General features: G+C 40.6%; 1 protein-coding gene across 2 annotated transcripts in view; it reads left to right on the top strand.

Moving 5' to 3' along the window:
* HENMT1 (HEN methyltransferase 1) overlaps positions 1-24,320 on the top strand; it is a 72,548-nt gene that overhangs the window by 25,262 nt on the left and 22,966 nt on the right. For both annotated transcript variants that reach the window (XM_069736064.1, XM_069736065.1), the window contains 5 exons: positions 4,768-4,883; positions 5,833-5,945; positions 8,098-8,232; positions 11,370-11,552; positions 22,445-22,622. In XM_069736064.1, the coding sequence (XP_069592165.1) occupies positions 4,797-4,883; positions 5,833-5,945; positions 8,098-8,232; positions 11,370-11,552; positions 22,445-22,622 (696 nt within the window). In that variant the 5' untranslated portion in view covers positions 4,768-4,796. The remainder of the gene's footprint in view (positions 1-4,767; positions 4,884-5,832; positions 5,946-8,097; positions 8,233-11,369; positions 11,553-22,444; positions 22,623-24,320) is intronic.

The following is a 24,320-nucleotide window of genomic DNA, read 5'->3' as shown; positions in this document are numbered from 1 at the left end:
AACGAGGATGATCCAGATTGGCGTGCTGAAAAGTTTTCCCCCTCCCATGTACTAATGTGCCACAAACAGGAAGTTGATATCACCAACCATTCCCATTTTATTTAGGTGTATCCATAAACATGGCCCACCCTGTATAACGTGCCCCACATAGTTCTCCATATAATTATCAAAGATGGAACAAATTGTCTAAAAAATCAACGTCAAGCACAAAAAAAATCAACGTCAAGTACAAAAATAAATTAAGATCATATAAAGGAAATTGTGCAATAAAGACAAATAAGAATATAATTATAAAGTTTTATTAAGGTTAAAAAAATAATAAATAGTAGTAACAGCTGAATCGAATAATGGCACACATTTTATATAAAGTGCATAGCCTTAAGAGATAATATTATAAACATGCCCAAAAATAAAATAAAAATATAAGTCATAACAATAATAAATATATGTATGGCTCACAGAAAATGCATACCCCAACAAAGCACCATAAAAAATATATTGAATACCACCAAAATGAATCTAAAAAATCAAGTAATAGAAAATAAAAAATAATATCAATGTGCCAAAAAGAGTAACAAAGTTCAAAAATGCATAATCAACAAAGAAGGAAAAAGAATTTACTGTGCACAAAACAAGATTGCCTTGCGCAGGCGTGTACTATGGAGGACAGAGAATGAACTTCAATCCAATATTGCAGCCAGCATGCAGCCAGCGGGTAAGGAAAGGGTGAATCAAACACCTGAAAACCCCGCCTCCATGGCTGAAAATTGTTCCCTCCAAATTCAGGTGACAGAGTCCCTTTAATCTTGTTTCATAAGGATGGGACACCTGAATGTACTTGATTGATTATGAAACATATTTTAACCCCTTTCTGCCATTAGACGTACTATTCCGTCCATGTGGGGTGGGCCCTACTTCCCAAGGACGGAATAGTACGTCATAGGCGATCGGCCGCGCTCACGGGGGGAGCGCGGCCGGGTGTCAGCTGCTTATCGCAGCTGACATCCGGCACTATGTGCCAGGAGCGGTCACGGACAGCCCCCGACACATTAACCCCCGGCACAATGCGATCAAACATGATCAGAATGAAAGAGGAATCCAGCTCAGGATCAAACATGATCGCGATGTGCCGGCGGTACAGGGAAGCATCGCCAGGGAGGGGGCTCCCTGCGGGCTTCCCTGAGACCCCCGCAGCAACACGATGTGATCGCGTTGCTCCGGGGGTCTCCTACCTTCCTCCCTGCAGCAAGTCCCGGATCCAAGATGGCCGCGGATCCGGGTCCTGCAGGGAGGGAGGTGGCTTACCAAGAGGCACTTGGTAACGCTGCAGCGCTCTGAGACAGATCGGTGATCTGTCAGAGTGCTGTGCAAACTGGCAGATCACCGATCTGTACTGTCCCCCCCTGGGACAAAGTAAAAAAGTAAAACAAAATTTTTTACAAGTGTGTAAACAAAAAAAAAAAAAACCTAAATAATGAAAAAAAAAAAAATATATATTATTCCCATAAATACATTTCTTTATCTAAATAAAAAAAACAAAACAATAAAAGTACACATATTTAGTATCGCCGCATCCGTATCGACCCGACCTATAAAACTGTCCCACTAGTTAACCCCTTCAGTAAACACCGTAAGAAAAAAAAAAAAAAAACGAGACAAAAAACAACGCTTTATTATCATACCGCCGAACAAAAAGTGGAATAACACGCGATCAAATAGATGGATATAAATAACCATGGTACCTCTGAAAGCGTCATCTTGTCCCGCAAAAAACGAGCCACCATACAGCAACATCAGCAAAAAAATTAAAAAGTTATAGTCCTCAGAATAAAGCGATGCAAAAATAATTATTTTTTCTATAAAATAGTTTTTATCGTATAAAAGCTCCAAAACATAAAAAAATGATATAAATGAGGTGTTGCTGTAATTGTACTGACCCGAAGAATAAAACTGCTTTATCAATTTTACCAAACGCGGAACGGTATAAACGCCTCCCCCAAAAGAAATTCATGAACAGCTGGTTTTTGGTAATTCTGCCTCACAAAAATCGGAATAAAAAGCGATCAAAAAATGTTACGTGCCCGAAAATGTTACCAATAAAAACGTCAACTCGTCCCGCAAAAAACAAGACCTCACATGACTCTGTGGACTCAAATATGGAAAAATTATAGCTCTCAAAATGTGGTAACGCAAAAAATATTTTTTGCAATAAAAAGCGTCTTTCAGTGTGTGCAGCTGCCAATCATAAAAATCCGCTAAAAAACCCACTATAAAAGTACATCAAACCCCCCTTCATCACCCCCTTAGTTAGGGAAAAATTAAAAAAATGTATTTATTTCCATTTTCCCGCTAGGGTTAGGGCTAGGGTTAGGGCTAGGATTAGGGTTAGGGCTAGGGTTAGGGCTAGGGTTAGGGCTAGGGTTAGGGCTAGGGTTATGGTTAGGGTTAGGATTAAGGCTACAGTTAGGGTTAAGGCTACAGTTAGGGTTGGGGCTAAAGTTAGGGTTTGGATTACATTTGCGGTTGGGATTAGGGTTAGGGGTGTGTCTGGGTTAGAGGTGTGGTTAGGGTTACCGTTGGAATTAGGGTTAGGGGAGTGTTTGGATTAGGGTTTCAGTTATAATTGGGGGGTTTCCACTGTTTCGGCACATCAGGGTCTCTCCAAACGCGACATGGCGTCCGATCTCAATTCCAGCCAATTCTGCGCTGAAAAAGTAAAACAGTGCTCCTTCCCTTCCGAGCTCTTCCGTGTGCCCAAACAGGAATTTACCCCAACATATGAGGTATCAGCATACTCAGGACAAATTGGACAACAACTTTTGAGGTCCAATTTCTCCTGTTACCGTTGGGAAAATACAAAACTGGGGGCTAAAATATAATTTTTGTGGGAAAAGAAAAGATTTTTTATTTTCACGGCTCTGCGTTATAAACTGTAGTGAAACACTTGGGGGCTCAAAGTTCTCACAGCACATCTAGATAAGTTTGTGGGGGGTCTAGTTTCCAATATGGGGTCACTTGTGGGGGGTTTCTACTGTTTAGGTACATTAGGGGCTCTGCAAATGCAATGTGACGCCTGCAGACCATTCCATCTAAGTCTGCATTCCAAATGGCGCTCCTTCCCTTCCGAGCCCTCCCATTCGCCCAAACGGTGGTTCCCCCCCACATATGGGGTATCGGCGTACTCAGGACAAATTATACAACAAGGTTTGGGGTCCATTTTCTCCTGTAACCCTTGGTAAAATAAAACAAATTGGAGCTGAAGTAAATTTTTTGTGAAAAAAAGTTAAATGTTAATTTTTATTTAAACATTCCAAAAATTCCTGTGAAACACCTGAAGGGTTAATAAACTTCTTGAATGTGGTTTTGAGAACCTTGAGGGGTGCAGTTTTTAGAATGGTGTCACACTTGGGTATTTTCTATCATATAGACCCCTCAAAATGACTTCAAATGAGATGTGGTCCCTAAAATAAAATGGTGTTGTAAAAATGAGAAATTGCTGGTCAACTTTTAACCCTTATAACTCCCTAACAAAAAAAAATTTTGGTTCCAAAATTGTGCTGATGTAAATTAGACATGTGGGAAATGTTACTTATTAAGTATTTTGTGTGACATATCTCTGTGATTTAATTGCATAAAAATTCAAAGTTGGAAAATTGCGAAATTTTCAAAATTTTCGCCATATTTCCGTTTTTTTCACAAATAAACGCAGGTAATATCAAAGAAATTTTAACACTATCATGAAGTACAATATGTCACGAGAAAACAATGCCAGAATTACCAGGATCCGTTGAAGCGTTCCAGAGTTATAACCTCATAAAGGGACAGTGGTCAGAATTGTAAAAATTGACCCGGTCCATAACGTGCAAACCACCCTCGGGGGTAAAGGGGTTAATCATAGATCACGCTGCACAATATGATCAAATTCATAAATAATAAATATGAAAAGGCTGTTAAAATATGCATCAGCACTTTAATTGTCACCTATTATGAATGTACTATTATTATATTTTTAAATGATTATCTATAATTGATTTATTAATGAGAAATGTATGTGCACCCTATAAAAATATGTACCACTAATATGTTCACTGCTTGAGAAAGGTTACTACATCCGAAAATTCGTAACGCCATTGGGCAATAAAGTCCACTTTTTTTTATTTTTTTTGTGCTGTTTTCCTTTTCTATTCTATTGTTGGAAACCATTGGATTATTGGTTGGGAAAACTTTGCACATCACCTGAGGTAATACTTTGATGCTGTTCCAATTTTTCTCTCTCTCTCTATATATACCGTATATATATTTGTAAGTTTTCCAATAGACATGAACTTGATTGTACTCAATATTTTAGTATATAGTGAAATAAGCATTCTCCTATGAAGGACAGAATGGGCTTTATAGGAAAACAACAGATGGTGGCAGTAGAGGTCTGTAGTTAGCCCTGCATGCCATGTCATTAGTTAGAGGCCGGTGCCAGCTGTATAATGCAGCTGGCACCGGCCTTGTTATGGAGCAAGCCTTGTTCCAGAGCCTTCTCCTGCATCCGATGTCAGATGCTTTGGATGTCGTACACCAGGAAGAGATCAAATGTATTTTTTATATTTTTGCTAATTAGAAGCGAACAATGATGCAATATTTTCACAATTCTGTCGCTGTTGTAGTTTCCATTCTAGCTACAGAATATCAATAAGGATTTAGTCTTAAATAATAAATTCCCTACAGATATTTTCTGCATTGACTTTGTTCATTCTCTGTGGTTTCATATTTCAGCTGTAAATAGGCCGTTATCTTAAATACACATGGATCCAGTACGCTTTACACCGCCACTGTATGAACAGCGGTATGAATTTGTGAAAGCTTACATCGAGGCTCACAAACCCAAAAAGGTCAGTTTTTATCTATATAACAGAAGATCAGAATAATAATAATAATAATAATAATAATCAGTCTGAATTGGAATGTCAAAAATAAAGTCGAAAAGACTGACTGGCACTTCCAAGCTAATGTGGACAGGTGCCAACTAGGAGAAGCTACCTCCATATACAGTATAATAAACAAAAAAAGTTGCACTCTGTAGTGCTAAAGCATGTCAATGTGAATTATATTAAATATTAATAGCAATACGGCTTCTAGATGCTAGGAAAAAATGAGATGCTTAGCACATAATTTGGCTAATTCATGCCTGCCCATCAACCAATGACAAGGTGGTCTCAAAACTGCTGGGTTCTATCGTGTCTAATGTGAATACCTAAGACTGAAGTCTGAATTCCTGGGTAGATGTGAAAAGCTCTCTTCCAAGTCTGATTTTATGGGTAGGTAGGACCCTGCTGCTAAAATCCACCACATGCTGAAAGGCAGAGTGCTCGGTCAGAGTCCTAATATTCCTATACTTTTTGGAAGCACCCTTTATATTTGCCGGCCCTTTTTTTTGGTATTTGTGCTTATACTTTAGTCTGATGCTGATATCTTTTGTTCTGCTCTGCTGTCTTTCCTGTCCGTGTGTAGCCCCGTACGCAAAAATATTAAAATTTCTGGATAGCCCCTTTAACGATTGGTTCTAAGTGTGAGCCTGAGGTCCCACAAAGTCTTTGACTGTCATTAACAAGAAGCAAACAATTTTCAATTATTTTCTAATATTACAACTGACAGCTGCTGAGACTTTTATGAAGCCATTGTGTGCTAGCCATGCATCAACTGCTTCAATGTAGACCAGTCTAAATATTTCCTTTATTCTTTTCATTTGTTGTTAATATTAAAAACTGCGTATACGTGCTGTGTATGAGTGTGTCTGATAGGTAGTCAGTAAGCAGGCAGGTTTTGCATTTTATTCTGCAGGTTGCAGATTTGGGGTGCTCAGAATGCACACTTTTACACAAGCTGAAGTTTTGGGACTACATTGAGGAGCTTGTTGGTGTGGACATTGATGAGGACATATTGAGAAGGAAAGGGTAAGTAACTGTTCCGTGATTATGGAAAAAGTATTGTCAAAAAAGCATTAAATGGATGAGTTCAAGAGAGTTTTAGATTAAAGTGAATTCTTTAGAGCGATGTAACACATTGTTCTAGAAATCATCAGGTGTAACGGTGCCATGAAAATACTAAGTGAACACAACACACCCTTATTATTGCCAATTTCAATTCACGCATAGTCCTATAGATGTATATTGGAATAATGCCTATAATGCACTGTATTTGAAAACGTTGCAAACATTCAGGGCTCCAAGGCCATTTGCAAGGTGCATTTTATACGTAAGACAGGAGGTCTACACTATTGCAGTAGCATGGAGCCACACAAAAATGTTGGCATTTGCTACGTCTTACTAGGGTTACGTCACCTATCCCTTTAGTATGCCCCCTGTGGCTGCTCCTATTCTGTCCAGCAGCAGAACTTGCCTGGTCCATATATAGACTCGTAAAGGCAGCAGGGGCAACAATGTAACTTACCCTATAGTTTTCATTTAAAATGGTTTGTTATACAATATACAGTGGGTGAAATAAGTATTGAACACATCACCAATAAGTAGACATATTTCTAAAGGTGCTATTGACATGAAATTCTCACCAGATGTCGGTAACAACCCAACCAATCCACACAGGCAAAGAAATCAAACCATAGATGTCCATAAATTAAGGTATATGTAATAATCAAAAATGACACAGGGGAAAACGTATTGAACACGCTCACTGAAATGTAATTAATAGTTTGTACATAAGCCTTTGTTGGAGATTCCAGCTTCAAGACACCTCCTGTATGGAGAAACTAGTCACATGCATTGCTCAGGTGTGATTTTGGCACATTCTTCCACACAAACTCTCTTCAAATCCTGAGTGTTCTGCGGACTTCTTCTATGAACTCTGAACTTTAGTTCCTTCCCAAAATTTTCTATTAGATTCATGTCAGGTTATTGGTTGGGTCATTCTAGCAGCTTTATTTACTTTCCTTGGCTGTGTTAGGGATCATTGCCTTGCTGAAATGTCCACCCTCATTTCATCTTCATCACGCTGGTAATTGGCAGTAGATTTTTATCAAGAATGTCTTGGTACATTTGTACATTCTGCCTTCCTTCAATCATATGAAGTTTGCCAGTGTAATATGCTGAAAAATAGCCCCACACCATTTTCCCACCTCCAAACTTCACTGCTAGTCTGGTGTTTTTGGGGTGATACACAGTGCCTTCTGGCCTCCAAACAATGTGTGTATTATGGCATCCAAAGAGTTCAATTTTTGGTCTAATCTAACCAAACTATGTTCTCCCAGAATTCACAGAATCACCTATAAGTTGTTAAGCAAACGTTAAACACTGTTGAACATGCTTTTTGTTCAGCAATGGAGTCTTGCATGGTGAGTGTGCATACAGGTCATGGAGAGTGAGTGCATTACTTATAGTTTTATTTGAAACATTTGTACCTGCTGATTACAGGTCTTTCTGTAGCTCTCCACATGTGGTCCTTGACTCTTGAACAACTCTTCTGATAATTCTTTTCACTAGTTTGTCTGAAATCTTGCAGGGATCACCTGGTTGTGGCCGGTATACAGTATGGTGAAAATATGTTCTTTCCATTTCCTGATTATGTCCCCAACACTGCTCACTGGTACATTCAGTAGTTTAGAAATTATTCTATTACCAATGCCATCAGTATGTTTTGCAACAATAAGGTTGCAAAGTTCTTGAGACAGCTCACTGGTTTTAGCTATCATGAGATGTTTCTTGTGTAGAACCTTGGTAATGAGACACCTTTTTATAGGTCATCAGATGAACCAGCTGATATTATTTTTCAATTTGTGTCAAGATTGCTTTCTAATTACTGATAGATTTCAGCTGGTATCATGACATTCCATGGCTTTTGCATCTCTCTTTCTTCATGTGTTAAATACTTTTTCCCTGTGTAATTTCTCGTTATTACAGATAATTTGTGGTAATCTATGGTTTGATTTTTTTTTTCTTGTGTGGATTGGATGGGTTGTTACTGACATCTGATGAGAATTTTATGTCAAGAGCACCTTTAGAAATAAATTTACTTAGAAAATGGTGGCGCGTTCAATACTTATTTAACCTGCTGTCCAGTAGGAAATCTGACTTCCTATGCTTTTATCATCAGGCATACTTTAACTCCTCTTCCATTCCATTACTTGGACCCACTGGAAAGAGCATTGTCTGTAACCCTGTATCATGGTTCTGTGACTGAGAAGGATCCTGCTCTGCTTGGATTTGACCTAATAACTTGCATTGAGCTGTAAGTATGTACAGACGCCTGAGATGTTCTGAGTTCTGTATTAGCAGGAGGGAGTGGATTTGCTTGAGGGTTTGTCAGACTGATATATATACTCTCTTCTAAAGGTCAGCGAGGTATCGGCATCAATCACGTTATTGCCTTGTGGGTCAGTATGACATGGATCAATATCATCCATGCTACTCATTAGGCTGTAGCACATTAGGAAACTGAGATGTGGCCTATATTGTATCTTTGGCTAATGATTATGCCTTACATTTAACCTTATATTCAATATCTAATGAATGATTACCGTTCTTGACTTGTAATAGTCCTTTAGAATTTTGTCCCTGTCACCTCAAGAAAAAAAAGCTGTTGAGATCATAAATACAGTAGTTTGATAGGACCTCCTGCAAAAGTTTATGGCAAATAGTCTAAGTCAATGGGGTTGTCTGAGCATATGATATTGATGACCTGTCCTCAGGATAGGTCATCGATATCAGATCACTGAGGTCCGACACCTGACAAGCCGACCAATCAGCTGTTATTAGCTGATCTGCAGTTCTTGGCAGAGACCACTACACTGGACTGAGCGGCACTTCTTTATAGCTGGACACTGCTGATGGAGATGATTGCTGACAATGTTGGATCCCCATCCCTCACAATCTGATAGTGATGACCATCCTTATGAAACTCGCCTTCTCTGACTAGGGACTGATCTTTTAATGTAAAAAGAAAGCATTTGCACTACTAAAGCAGGATGGCACCATTGAAGCTCTAAAAAACTATAGGGAGAAAAATACTTTATCTAAAAAACTAATTAAAGCTGCCAAAAAGGAAACAGAGAAGCACATTGCTAAGGAGAGTAAAACTAATCCCAAACTGTTCTTCAACTATATCAATAGTAAAAGAATAAAAACTGAAAATGTAGGCCCCTTAAAAAATAGTGAGGAAAGAATGGTTGTAGATGACGAGGAAAAAGCTAACATATTAAACACCTTCTTCTCCACGGTATTCACGGTGGAAAATGAAATGCTAGGTGAAATCCCAAGAAACAATGAAAACCCTATATTAAGGGTCACCAATCTAACCCAAGAAGAGGTGCGAAACCGGCTAAATAAGATTAAAATAGATAAATCTCCGGGTCCGGATGGCATACACCCACGAGTACTAAGAGAACTAAGTAATGTAATAGATAAACCATTATTTCTTATTTTTAGTGACTCTATAGCGACAGGGTCTGTTCCGCAGGACTGGCGCATAGCAAATGTGGTGCCAATATTCAAAAAGGGCTCTAAAAGTGAACCTGGAAATTATAGGCCAGTAAGTCTAACCTCTATTGTTGGTAAAATATTTGAAGGGTTTCTGAGGGATGTTATTCTGGATTATCTCAATGAGAATAACTGTTTAACTCCATATCAGCATGGGTTTATGAGAAATCGCTCCTGTCAAACCAATCTAATCAGTTTTTATGAAGAGGTAAGCTATAGGCTGGACCACGGTGAGTCATTGGACGTGGTATATCTCGATTTTTCCAAAGCGTTTGATACCGTGCCGCACAAGAGGTTGGTACACAAAATGAGAATGCTTGGTCTGGGGGAAAATGTGTGTAAATGGGTTAGTAACTGGCTTAGTGATAGAAAGCAGAGGGTGGTTATAAATGGTATAGTCTCTAACTGGGTCGCTGTGACCAGTGGGGTACCGCAGGGGTCAGTATTGGGACCTGTTCTCTTCAACATATTCATTAATGATCTGGTAGAAGGTTTACACAGTAAAATATCGATATTTGCAGATGATACAAAACTGTCTTTTTTCGGCCTTACTAACTATGTTACTATCAATTATTAGGTTCTGTAGAAGGACGTAGATCTGGGTATTTATTATGATGGAATATAGGCTGAACTGGATGGACAAATGTCTTTTTTCGGCCTTACTAACTATGTTACTATGTTACTATGTAAAGCAGTTAATACAAGAGAAGATAGTATTCTGCTACAGATGGATCTGGATAAGTTGGAAACTTGGGCTGAAAGGTGGCAGATGAGGTTTAACAATGATAAATGTAAGGTTATACACATGGGAAGAGGGAATCAATATCACCATTACACACTGAACGGGAAACCACTGGGTAAATCTGACAGGGAGAAGGACTTGGGGATCCTAGTTAATGATAAACTTACCTGGAGCAGCCAGTGCCAGGCAGCAGCTGCCAAGGCAAACAGGATCATGGGGTGCATTAAAAGAGGTCTGGATACACATGATGAGAGCATTATACTGCCTCTGTACAAATCCCTAGTTAGACCGCACATGGAGTACTGTGTCCAGTTTTGGGCACCGGTGCTCAGGAAGGATATAATGGAACTAGAGAGAGTACAAAGGAGGGCAACAAAATTAATAAAGGGGATGGGAGAACTACAATACCCAGATAGATTAGCGAAATTAGGATTATTTAGTCTAGAAAAAAGACGACTGAGGGGCGATCTAATAACCATGTATAAGTATATAAGGGGACAATACAAATATCTCGCTGAGGATCTGTTTATACCAAGGAAGGTGACGGGCACAAGGGGGCATTCTTTGCGTCTGGAGGAGAGAAGGTTTTTCCACCAACATAGAAGAGGATTCTTTACTGTTAGGGCAGTGAGAATCTGGAATTGCTTGCCTGAGGAGGTGGTGATGGCGAACTCAGTCGAGGGGTTCAAGAGAGGCCTGGATGTCTTCCTGGAGCAGAACAATATTGTATCATACAATTATTAGGTTCTGTAGAAGGACGTAGATCTGGGTATTTATTATGATGGAATATAGGCTGAACTGGATGGACAAATGTCTTTTTTCGGCCTTACTAACTATGTTACTATGTTACTATGTTACTATGTTTTTGGGGACTAGATTGTGAACTACATCCGTCATCTGCAGTAGGCAGCCCACCTACCTCTGTGGGACGGGAAACATTCTGCAGCTGTTGACTTAGTACTGAAGACATCTCTGTAACTAACATGAAGCTTATCTATATTAGAATCTCCATATATTTTCTATGGCACAGTTAAGCAGTTCATGAGCTTCTCGCTTATTTGGAGAACGGGTGTTTCCTAATATAATTTTACTGATTTTAACATCCTAAAAAATCCTAACTGATCTCTCTTTTATTTGTGTCTTTGAAGGATCGAACACCTGGAAACAAAGGACCTGGAACAATTCCAGGATGTGCTATTTGGTTTTATGGCTCCTAAGGCTGTAGTGATTAGCACTCCAAATGTAGAGTTTAATGTCCTATTTTCTGAAAAAACACGCTTCAGACATCCGGACCACAAGTTTGAATGGAGCAGAAAAGAATTTCAGAGCTGGTGAGACTTCATGGTGCTTCAAAAACACATTTTCCGATATCCTACTGGAAATTCTGAGTTACAAAAGGGCTTTGCCTTCATAAATTCGAGCAACAGAGGAGCAAGGGGGGGTGCTGGACCATGCATTACACTGCTTTTTCCTATGGGGACGCTTTAGAGGGGAAGAAACTTGTTGCCAAGTTTCACTTTGGATTAAAGTGAACCTGACTGCTGAGACACCCTGCCTGATCTATGAGCAGCATTAATCAGACACTTGGGGTATGATTTCGGCCAGGTCTGTTTGACTCTGGAATGCTGTGGCTTTTCAGAGAAAGACGTACTTTAAAAGCAACATGGGAGACTAGTTGAACAGGCCGGTCCCCATCGGCTTCTCCCTGCCTGCTGCTAGTATCTGACAGGTCTCTCCCTATATATGCACGCAGGGACAGGGCTAACACTCTAGGGTGGTGGGTGGGAAGAAGCTGCCTGGGAGTCGCCTTTCTGACTACTTTGTCATGTGGCTCGATCCCCAGCGACTTTAACAGTATATTTTTCTCTTAAATGTTGCAGCCTTTCAAAGTGAAAACATAGATGGCTGAAATCATATAGCCAGTGCCTGTTACATGCTGCTAGTTGATAAAGTGTCATGTTCCTTTTAACCCTTTCACAACACGCGCCGTATACATACCACACTTTCAGGAGTTCATTCCCTCAATACTGCTCACACCAAGTGCTGCGGTGATCAAATGTGTCAGCTCTATATGAGAGCTGACAACCTGCTGCATCGCCCATGATTGGTGCTAGCACTGATAGTGGGTGTACACAATCGCGTGGTGCCGATGGGAGCAGAGAGGGAGCTCCCTCCCTCTGCAATAACGATTGATGTCACTGTTGACAGAGGCATCAGAAGGCATCCCTCTCTGCTCCCATCGGCACAACGCGATTGTGATCGCATTGTGCCAATAGCCTCCATAGTGACCATGGACGAAAGATGGACGCGGCGTCACCCAGGGACAGTGGCCTGTAAGTTCCTGCTAAGAGCACCTGCCTGTGAAACGCTGATCTAATGCATGGCAGGCTGTGAAACGCTGATCTAATGCATGGCAGGGTATTAGATCAGCAATCATGGCAGGAAAAGTTGCTGTTCCATCCTGCGACGATGTAGAGAAGTAAAAAATAAAGTTGTTAAAAATTGTAAAATAATGGGGAAAAAAATCACAAAAAAAATAAAAAATATTAATCCAATATATACATTTATGTATAAACTAAAATTTACAAATAAAGTACACATATTTGGTATCGCTGTATCCAGAACAACCCGACCTATAAAACCATCTGACTACTTGACCCCTTTAGTCAACACCTTAAAAAAAAAAAACGGCGAAAAATTATACTTTTTCATCATACTGCTGGACAAAAAGTGGAATAAAATGCGATCAAAAAGTCAAATGTAAATAAAAATGGTACCTCTGAAAACATCATCTTGTCCCACAAAAAGTAAGCCGCCATAAAGATCAGTCAGCGGAAAAATCAAAAAGTTATAGCTCTCAGAATGAAGCGACGCAAAAACAAATTTTTTTTAAGTTTTATTGTGTAAAAGAGCGAAAACATAAAAAAAGATACTCAGTAACTATAGGATTAGTAATGGATAGGTGTCTTATAGACACATCTCCATTACTAATCTGTGGGCTTGATTTCACTTTACAACACAAAGGTGACATCAACCGCACAAATATGAACCCCACTTGCCACTGCCACAGGGCAACTGGGAAGAACTGGGCAAGGCACCCTAATATGCGCATCTAATAGCTGCGCCTTTTTTGGGCGGCTGTGGGTTTTTAGGATGCGGGGGACCAATATCAATTTCCCCTTACCAGCCTGAGAATAGCAGCCCCCAGCTGTCTGCTTTAAGTTGTCAAAAGTGGTTGAGACCCTATGTCACTTTTTTAAATTATTTATTTAGCTCATTGAAAAAAATGGCTTGGAGACCCCTCTATTCTTCATAACCAGCCTTGCTAAAGCTGATAGCTGAGGGTTGCAGCTTCCAGCTGTGTGCTTTGCTTGGTTGGTTATCAAAAAAACAGTGGAACACATCATTTTTTAACCCCCTCCCGACCTGCGCCGTACTAGTACTGCTCTGCGGGAACTGAGTTCCCGCAAATCGCAGTACTAGTACGGCGACAAGATCGCACAGTTTCACAGTGAGCACCGCGGCGATCGCGTGCGGGTGTCAGCTGTATATGACAGCTGACACCCCGCAGCAATGCTCACGATCGGCGCTAGCATTTATCCCCTCTGATGCCGCTGTCAGTAGTGACAGCAACATAGAAGGGCATCGCGCTGGGACGGAGGCTCCCTGCGCTCTCCCACCGGAACAACGCGATGCGATCGCGTTGTTCCGGTGTTCTGGAAGGAGTCCCCGGATCCAAGATGGCTGCGGGGCTCTTTCCATGTCCTGAAGTGAGGTGGCTCACAGCAGGCGCCGGAAAGCCTCCTCCACTGCCTGTCAGATCGCTGATCTGACACAGTGCTATGCAAAGTGTCAGATCAGCGATCTGATCTAATATTGTGATGTTTCACCCTGGGACAATGTTAGAAAGTAAAAAAAAAAAGATCTCCAAATAAAGAAAAAAAAAATATATCCCAATAAATCCATTTATTTATGTAAATAAAAGTACACATGTTTGGTATCGCCGCGTCCGTAATGACCCGCTCTATAAAACTATCCCACTAGTTAACCCCTTCAGTGAACACCGCAAAAAATAAAAAACGAGGCAAAAAAACAACACTTTATTATCATACCAGCGAACAAAAAGTGGAACACCACGCGATCAAAAAGACGGATATAAATAAACATGGTACCGCTGAAAACGTCATCGTGTCCCGCAAAAAAAAGCTGCCATACAGCATCATCAGCAAAAAAATAAAAAAGTTATAGCTCTCAAAATAAAGCGAAGCAAAAACAATTATTTTTTATATAAAATAGTTTTTATTGTGTAAAAGCGCCAAACCATAAAAAATATATAAATGAGATATCGCTGTAATCGTACTGACCTGAAGAATAAAGCTGCTTTATCAATTTTACCACACGTGGAATGGTATAACCAGGAATTGCTGGTTTTTGATCACTCTGCCTCGCAAAAATTGGAATAAAAAGCGATCACAAAATGTCATGTGCCCAAAAATGGTACCGATAAAAACGTCAACTCGTCCCGCAAAAAACAAGACCTCACATGACTCTGTGAGCCAAAATATGGATAAATTGTAGCTCTCAAAATGTGGTGATGCAAAAACTATTTTTTGCAATAAAAAGCGTCTTTTAGTGTGTGACGGCTGCCAATCATAAAAATCCGCCAAAAAAATGCTATAAAAGTAAATCAAACCCACTTCATCACCCCCTTAGTTATTGAAAAATAATAACATTTTAGAAAATGTATTTATTTCCATTTTCCCATTAGGGTTAGGGTTAGGGTAGGGGCTAAAGTTAGGGTTGGGGTTAGGGCTAGGGTTGGGGTTAGAGTTGGGGTTAGGGTTAGAGTTGGGATTAGGGTTGGGGCTAAAGTTAGGGTTGGGGCTAAAGTTAGGGTTTGGATTATATTTACGGTTGGGATTAGGGTTAGGGGTGTGGTTAGGGTTATGGTTGGGATTAGGGTTAGGGGTGTGTTTGGGTTAGGGTTTCAGTTAGAATTGGGGGGTTTCACTGTTTAGGCACATTAGGGGCTCTCCAAACGCGACATGGCGTCTGATCTCAAATCCAGCCACTTCTGCTTTGAAAAACTAAAACAGTGCTCCTTCCCTTCCGAGCTCTCCCGTGCGCCCAAACAGGGGTATACCCCCACATATGGAGTATCAGCGTACTCCGGACAAATTGGACAACAAATTTTGGGGTCCAATTTCTCCTGTTACCCTTGGGAAAATACAAAACCGGCGGCTAAAAAATAATTTTTGTGGAAAAAAAAGGATTTTTTATTTTCATTGCTCTGCGTTATAAACTGTAGTGAAACACTTGGGGGTTCAAAGTTCTCACAACACATGTAGATAAGTTCCTTGGGGGGGGGTCTAGTTTCCAACATGGGGTCACTTGTGGGGGGGTTCTACTGTTTAGGTACATCAGGGGCTCTGCAAATGCAACGTGACGCCTGCAGACCAATCCATCTAAGTCTGCATTCCAAACAGCGCTCCTACCCTTCCGAGCTCTGCCGTGCGCCCAAACAGTGGTTCCCCCCCCATATATGGGGTATCGGCGTACTCAGGACAAATTGGACAACAACTTTTGCGGTCCAATTTCTGCTGTTACCCTTGGGAGAGAAAAAAAATTGCGGGCTCATTTTGTGTAAAGAAAAAAAGATTTTTAAATTTTCACGGCTCTACATTCTAAACTTTAGTGAAACAATTGGGGGTTCAAAGTGCTCCCCACACATGTAGATAAGTTTCTTAGTGGGTCTTCTTTCCAAAATGGGCTCACTTGTGGGGGGTTTCCACTGTTTAGGCACATGGGTTCCGATCTCCATTCCAGCCAATTTTGCATTGAAAAGTCAAACGGCGCTCCTTCCCTTCCGAGCTCTGCCATGCGCTCAAACAGTTGTTTACCCCCATATATGGGTATCCGCGTACTCAGGACAAATTGAACAACAACCTTTGGGGTCCAATATGTCCTGTTACCCTTGGGAAAATAAAAAATTTGGGGTGAAAAGATCATTTTTGTGAAAAAAAATGATTTTTTTTTACGGCTCTACATTATAAACTTCTGTGAAGCACTTCGAGGTTCAAAGTGCTCACCACACATCTAAACTAGTTCCCTAGTGGGTCTACTTTCCAAAATGGTGTCACTTGTGGGGGGTTTCCACTGTTTACGCATATCAGGGGCTCTCCAAACGCGACATGGTGTCCCATCTCAATTCCAGCCAATTTTGCATTGAAAACTCAAACGGAGCTCCTTCCCTTCCGAGCTCTGTCATGCGCCCAAACAGTGGTTTACCCCCACACACAGGGTCTAAGCGTACTCAGGACAAATTGCCCAACAACTTTTGGGGTCCAATTTGTCCTGTTACCCTTGAAAAAATACAAAAATTGGGGCAAAAAGATCATTTTTTGTGAAAAAAATATGATTTTTTTTTTACGGCTCTACATTCTAAACTTCTGTGAAGCATTTGGAGGTTCAAAGTGCTCACCACACCTCTAAATAAGTTCCTTAGGGGGTCTACTTTCCAAAATGGTGTCACTTGTGGGGGGTTTCAATGTTTAGGCACATCAGAGGCTCTCCAAACGCGACATGGCGTTCTATCTCAATTCCAGTCAATTTTGCATTGAAAAGTCAAATGGCGTTCCTTCCCTTCCGAGCTCTGCTGTTCGCCCAAACAGTGGTTTACCCCCACATATGGGGTATCAGCATACTCAGGAAAAATTGCACAACAACTCTTGGGGTCCAATTTCTCCTGTTACCCTTGGTAAAATAACAAATTTGATCTGAAGTAAAAATTTTGTGAAAAAAAGTTAAATGTTCAATTTTTTTTTAAACATTCCAAAAATTCCTTAAGGGTTAATAAGCTTTTTGAATGTGGTTTTGAGTACCTTGAGGCGTGCAGTTTTTAGAATGGTGTCACTTTTGGGCATTTTCTGTCATATAGACCCCTCAAAGTCACTTCAAGTGTGAGGTGGTCCCTAAAAAAATGGTTTTGCAAATTTTGTTGTAAAAATGAGAAATCGCTGGTCAATTTTTAACCCTTATAACTTCCTAACAAAAAAAATTATGTTTCCAAAATTGTGATAATGTAAAGCAGACATGTGGGTAATGTTATATATTAACTATTTTGTATGATATGACTCTCTAATTTAAGGGCATAAAAACTAAAAGTTTAAAAATTGCAAAATTTTCGACAAATTTACATTTTTTTCACAAATAAACGCAAGTCAAATCAAAGAAATTTTACCACTTTCATAAAGTACAATTTGTCACAAGAAAACAATCTCAGAATCACCAGTATCCGTTGAAGCGTTTCAAAGTTATGACCTCATAAAGTGACAGTGGTCAGAATTGAAAAAAATGGCCTGGTCAGGAAGTTGAAAACAGGCTTTGGGGTGAAGGGGTTGAAATTCATTATTTATTTATTTATTTAAAGCCTTAGGTTCTGCACTGAGCTCAAATAGTTGAACTGTCTGAGCTCAGCGTTGCACTGTGAGACTTCCTCATGCTGCTAGTAGGGATTTCATTGAGGTCCCCTCAGTTCAGCTTGGCTGGGAGCGCAGCCTCAGTGACTGCCAGTAACCTCAATGATGTCACCACTGGTCATTGATGCTGCGCTTGCAGTAGCTCATTCCCCAGTGGTTCTCAGCCTGGCAGGTCGCATCTTGGCACCGTCCAAGTTGAAAACTATTTATCCCCCAGACATGGATTACGACGTAGGATAGAACGACGGAGAGGTGGGGGATGTTGTTGTTTTTTATTTTCGTTTTCTTACAGGAGACGAGGGATTCAGTGGAATTAGGCATTAGGTGAGTATAACTGTTTGTTGATTATTAATAAAACTGGAAAGTGTGTACTTTATTCTGGCTGTGTCTTTATTTACCAGATAACTATAGGATTAGTAGTGGATGAGTGACTTATAGACACCTCTCCATTACAAAGCCATGAGCTTGATGTCACCTGACAATGCAAAGGTGACATCGGCCCCACAAATATGAACTCCACTTGCCACCGCTAAAAGGCAAGTGGGAAGAGCAGGGCAAAACGCTTTTTCTGGGCAGCTGCGGGCTGCTGTTTTTAGGCTGTGGAGATGGCAATATCCATGGCACATTAACAGTCTGAGAATATCAGCCCCCAGCTGTGAGTTTTGCCTGGCTGGTTATCAAAAATACAGGGGCACCCACTTTTTTTTTTTGTGGTAATTATTTACAGAGCAGGCGCCGGCTGATGAATACTCCCATCTGCTGTTCCTGCTCTCACTATTATTAGTGGCAGCAGGTGTCGGCTGATGAGAGCAGTAGTCCCATCAGCTGACACCTGTGACTAGAGGTAACCTTTATACCTCTGATTTACACCTGAGCGTGGGAACCTCGGCTGTCTGACTGACAGTGATGATTTTTACAGTGATGCGGTGTTTGCTGCGCTGTCATGCACATTAACTTTTTGTAACTGTTCGGCTGAACCCGCCAGTCCCGAACATCCAACTGTCCACCCGTCTCTACTTACAACGGTATTGTTTAAGTATAAAGTGTGCCTATCAGCTACATTTTTCTACATAAAATAGCGTATGCAAAGATAATAACTTTGTACCAGGATATACATTACAATGGCCTTCTAGTCAGCGATATACTGATGCCTATTACAGCATATTACAGGCAGGATCTTATAGAGTGCCCATCACTATAACACTGACAGGATGGTATAACACACGTCTTATATTTGTAGTGAATTGATAAAGATGTATAACAGATTCTGGCACTGACTTAATAGAACTTGTTAAATTTCAGCTTTTTGCCAGGTAGATTGCTGCGTTCTGCCCATGCAAATCAATAGAAACCTGACTTCAAGCAGACTGAATGAAGCCACCTATGGCACTCGCCATCAGAAGAATCCTGCTCAAATAGAAAACTTAAGATGGTTTTCCAGTCCCATAAAAATTATAAATCAACCGAACATGTGTAATCGATAACAATTTCCCCAGTTCTCCTCCATTTCTGTCTTCCGGTCCCCTTCTGATCTTTTTCTTTGCCAGTCCAGCAGCAATTTTGTATTCTACCTCGTGATCACACCAGTCAGTGGTTGATGTTAGCAAGATTGACATTTCACCTAAATGGCCATTGATTGACCGTCACGTCACTGCAGCAGTGTATAACAAGACCAGCATGGTAATGAGGAAACTTTAGGTGGGGTGTTTGAATGATGAGTTTGACTTTTTTATTTTAATACATATCTCAGTAGATTTAAGAAATGAAAAAATTGGGAATCGGAAACACTTTTGGTCTAAAATATATATATTTTTTGGAAGAACATCACTTCAATTTTTGAAACTAACATGCAAAAAAAATTAAAAACCTGGTGTGAAATCAGCCTAAAGAGAACATTTATTGTTTGTAGCACTAATTTCTGAAAAGTAAGTTATGCTCGATTTAGATGGCATGCTCACAGCTATGAAATGATCATTGATCGATTACATGTAAGCCAATCAGTGGACAGATTTGTAATGCTTTGAACCTGCAGTAATCTTTAACCTGCAGATATAGGGTTAATACCCTACATCTGCAGTTTAATAGTATCTGGAGACCGGTTCCCTTTAAGCCTACTAAAAAAATCAATGCATCTGACAAACAAGCATTTTGCTTGGTCATTGGGTGATTGCTAGCCAATTTAGAAGGGCCGATAGACAGAAATTAGTATTAGGCCGGCTTCACACTCAGCGTATGAAAATACGGTCCGTATATTACGGCCGTAATACGCTGAAATGTCCCGAAAATAGTGGTCCGTAGCTCCTCCGTAGGCAGGGTGTGTCAGCGTTTTTTGCGCATGGCATCCTCCGTATGTAATCCGTATGGCATCCGTACTGCGTGGTTTTCTCGCAGGCTTGCAAAACCAACATACCGCTATAGAAATGATCCATGTGTCCCAAAAAGAAAAAAAAATATATATATACTGTCTATATATATATATATATATATATATATATATATATATATATAATGTCAGTAGACACATATATGTATATATATTAATATTTTTTCCAGCGCTATACAGCTTGAAAGCCGGTAATTCAATTACCGGCTTTTTCTTTCTCCTTCCTAAAACCCGACATGATATGAGACCTGGTTTACATACAGTAAACCATGTCTTCTCTCCATTTTTTTTGCAGATTCCACACTACTAATGTCAGTAGTGTGTATCTGCAAAATTTGGCCGTTCTAGCTCTTAAAATAAAGGGTTAAATGGCGGAAAAAATTGGCGTAGGCTCCCGCGCAATTTTCTCCGCCAGAGTAGTAAAGCCAGTGACTGAGGGCAGATATTAATAGCCTGGAGAGGGTCCATGGTTATTGGCTCCCCCCTGGCTACAAATATCTGCCCCCAGCCACCCCAGAAAAGGCACATCTGGAAGATGCGCCTATTCTGGCACTTGGCCACTCTCTTCCCATTCCCGTGTAGCGGTGGGATATGGGGTAATGAAGGGTTAATGCCACCTTGCTATTGTAAGGTGACATTAAGCCTAATTAATAATGGAGAGGCGTCAATTATGACACCTATCCATTATTAATCCAATTGAATGAAAGGGTTAAATAAAACACAAACACATTATTTAAAATTATTTTAATGAAATAAAAACAATGGTTGTTGGAGTATTTTATTCTACGCCCAATCCAGTCACTGAAGACCCTTGTTCTGTGAAAGAAAAAACATAATAAACCAACAATATACTTACCCTCCGCAGATCTGTAACGTCCAACGATGTAAATCCTTCTGAAGGGGTTAAAACATTTTGCAGCAAGGAGCTTTGCTAATGCAATGCTACTCCTCGCTGCAAAACCCCGGGGAATGAGTCTAAATATAGATCAATGAGCTATATTTAGCTTCATTTGCGGTGAGGCGCCCTCTGCTGGCTGTTCATAGATCGTGGGAACTTTCCTAGAAAGCCTGGGAGCTTTCTAGGAAAGTTCCCACGATATATGAACATAACCCCTTCAGAAGGATTTACATCGTTGGACGTTACAGATCTGCGGAGGGTAAGTATATTGTTGGTTTATTATGTTTTTTCTTTCACAGAACGAGGGTCTTCAGTGACTGGATTGGGCGTAGAATAAAATACTCCAACAACCATTGTTTTTATTTCATTAAAATAATTTTAAATAATGTGTTTGTGTTTTATTTAAGCCTTTCATTCAATTGGATTAATAATGGATAGGTGTCATAATTGACGCCTCTCCATTATTAATTAGGCTTAATGTCACCTTACAATAGCAAGGTGGCATTAACCCTTCATTACCCCATATCCCACCGCTACACGGGAATGGGAAGAGAGTGGCCAAGTGCCAGAATAGGCGCATCTTCCAGATGTGCCTTTTCTGGGGTGGCTGGGGGCAGATATTTGTAGCCAGGGGGGGGCCAATAACCATGGACCCTCTCCAGGCTATTAATATCTGCCCTCAGTCACTGGCTTTACTACTCTGGCGGAGAAAATTGCGCGGGAGCCCACGCAAATTTTTTCCGCAATTTAACCCTTTATTTTAAGAGCTAGAACGGCCAAATTTTGCAGATACACACTACGGACAGTAGTGTGGAATCTGCAAAAAAAAATGGAGAGAAGACATGGTTTACTGTATGTAAACCATGTCTCAAATCATGTCGGGTTTTAGGAAGGAGAAAGAAAAAGCCGGTAATTGAATTACCGGCTTTCAAGCTGTATAGCGCTGGAATAAATATTAATATATATACATATATGTGTCTCACTGACATATATATATATATATACCTATTCTATGTGTACACATTTATTCTACCTATTCTACTGTAAGCTGTCAGTGTGATTTTACTGTACACCGCACTGAATTACCGGCTTTTCTCTCTAACAGCGCTGCGTATTTCTCGCAAGTCACACTGCTTGTCCGTGTGTAATCCGTATTTTTCACGCTTCCATAGACTTTCATTGGCGTATTTCTTGCGCAGTACGGTGACAAACGCATGCTGCGATTTTGTACGGCCGTAGAAAGCCGTATAATACTGATCAGTAAAATACGGCAGATAGGAGCTGGGGCATAGAGAATAATTGTGCCGTATTTTTTGCGAGTTTTACGGACGTAGTTTCTGCGCTCTTACGTCCGTAAAACTCGCAAGTGTGAAGCCGGCCTTATTGTGAGAGTTCATTCCCCGATTATCAGCGTTGCTTAAATGGACCTTTAATGTGATTGTAACCTGTGTTTTGTTATCCCAGGGCTATGAAAATTTCCAGACAATACAATTATATGGTTGAGTTTACTGGGGTTGGAGAAGCAGAACCAGAAACTAAAGATGTCGGTTATTGCTCCCAAATTGGAATATTCAGCAAAAACTACAACGAGAGCGAGGAATCCATCAATAACAAAAAGGGCCACACAAGTGTTTACAAGAGAGTAAGTACTATTTTTTTTTTCACTTATATTTGTGTATTTCCACAAAAAGCACAGTTTTGACCAGTTAAAGACCTGGACATTTCTTCCCAACAAATGCATCTTATTTTATGATTCATAAAGCTTCACTTTTATGTTACTTTTCATTTAATATTATTTTTATGGGATATTTCTTTTGGGTAATTTTTTTTTACCTAGAATATATTTTTTTGTCATCAAGGGCAAGACTAGGAGCTGTGGTGGCTTTCTTTTTTTATTTTTTTTTATTTTGTATTTATTCTGTTTTGTGTTTATTTTAATTTAAACATTGTGTCCCCCCTCCTCCAATAAAGTTCTAAATGACCTTTTGGGGGCACTTTATGATTATATTTTCTGTTTCTGACAACCCTGGTTATGGTTGTGTAATGACTGCCTAAAGTGTCTACCATCCCGGGGACTTTTACTGCTGTAGTAAGTGAGTCAGACACTCCAGCTATTCCATACCAGCAGGACCGATCACGGAGGCAATCCAAGCTGCCTCAGTTTAGCTTATTATCCAGGTCCACTTTGGTCTCTTTAAGGAGGCGATCACGGTCTCGTTTCCCCTCTCAGGTGGTACACTTACTACAGATGTCAGAATGTTGTTCCACCTCTAAGTCAGATTTGCACCCCTATCAAGTGGGGAAGTTAAGTGAGATGATGTATACTCTTGTTTCAGCTGTAACGTCATCTCTAAGGGTTACATCAGTGGATCACCATCCCTCCACTGAATCAAGTTTCTTTAGAAGGGGTAGATCTGTAGATAGATCTTTTTCTAACCATTAGTAGTTTTTGGGGGGTACTACACAAGGCATGGGAGCATCCAGACAGACTTTTCAGAGATCTAGATATATGGAATTATTGTACCCCTTTCCAGCAGTGTTGGTGGTTTCCTCTTGTGGACACACTAGTGTCTCATTTGCCAAGAACTACCATTCTTCATCTTACAGAGGTAGCAGCGCTGAGGGATCCTATGGACAGACACACTGAGTCCATGGTCACGTCAACATTTCAGGTGGCATGTTTTGCCCTGTGCACTGCTTTTGAATGTCTAAGGCAGCGACCACCTCGGCAAAACTCTTGTCAGGGTATCCTTTCTGATTCTCATAGGGCTGAATTAGCAGATGTAGTAGACTAGATCGCTCAAGCAGGCAAGAATGCCAACTGCTTGTCTCAGGGGATGAGCAATATTGTGGCAGATGTCTCTTACAGGTCTGCCATTTCAAGGTTCTCGTCTGTTCAGAACTACGTTGGCAAAGATTATTGCAGATGCCACTGGCGGTAGGCGCACTCTTCTTCCTCAGTGTGGGACTAACCGTCCGTTTCGAAGATGTGTGTCTCTTCAATTTCATCCTTTTTGTCAGCTCCCATTGGCAAGTGGCCCTAACTGTCAGGTGAGACCTCAAGATCCCTACAGAACAAGAAGACCATTGTTCAAGCCTGCTCCATCATGGCGATCGTATGGTCCTAGAAGCAAGCCTTGTACGTCCAGAGGCAACATAGGGGAAAATATGTGTCTGCTTGCCTCCAGGGTGAGTGGAAATTTCTTTAAGGTTGCATGACTGGGGTCAATAGACAACATTTGGGTCAGAGACCTCATCTCCTTCGGTTACATGATTGTTTTTTCAGATCCCAGGACCCCCGCCAGTTGACCAGGCCCTATCTCTTCTTCAGGCAGGGGTC

The sequence above is a fragment of the Ranitomeya imitator genome, chromosome 8 (genome assembly GCF_032444005.1).
Source record: "Ranitomeya imitator isolate aRanImi1 chromosome 8, aRanImi1.pri, whole genome shotgun sequence".
NCBI lineage: Eukaryota > Metazoa > Chordata > Amphibia > Anura > Dendrobatidae > Ranitomeya > Ranitomeya imitator.
This window is presented reverse-complemented; position numbering and strand designations above follow the sequence as displayed.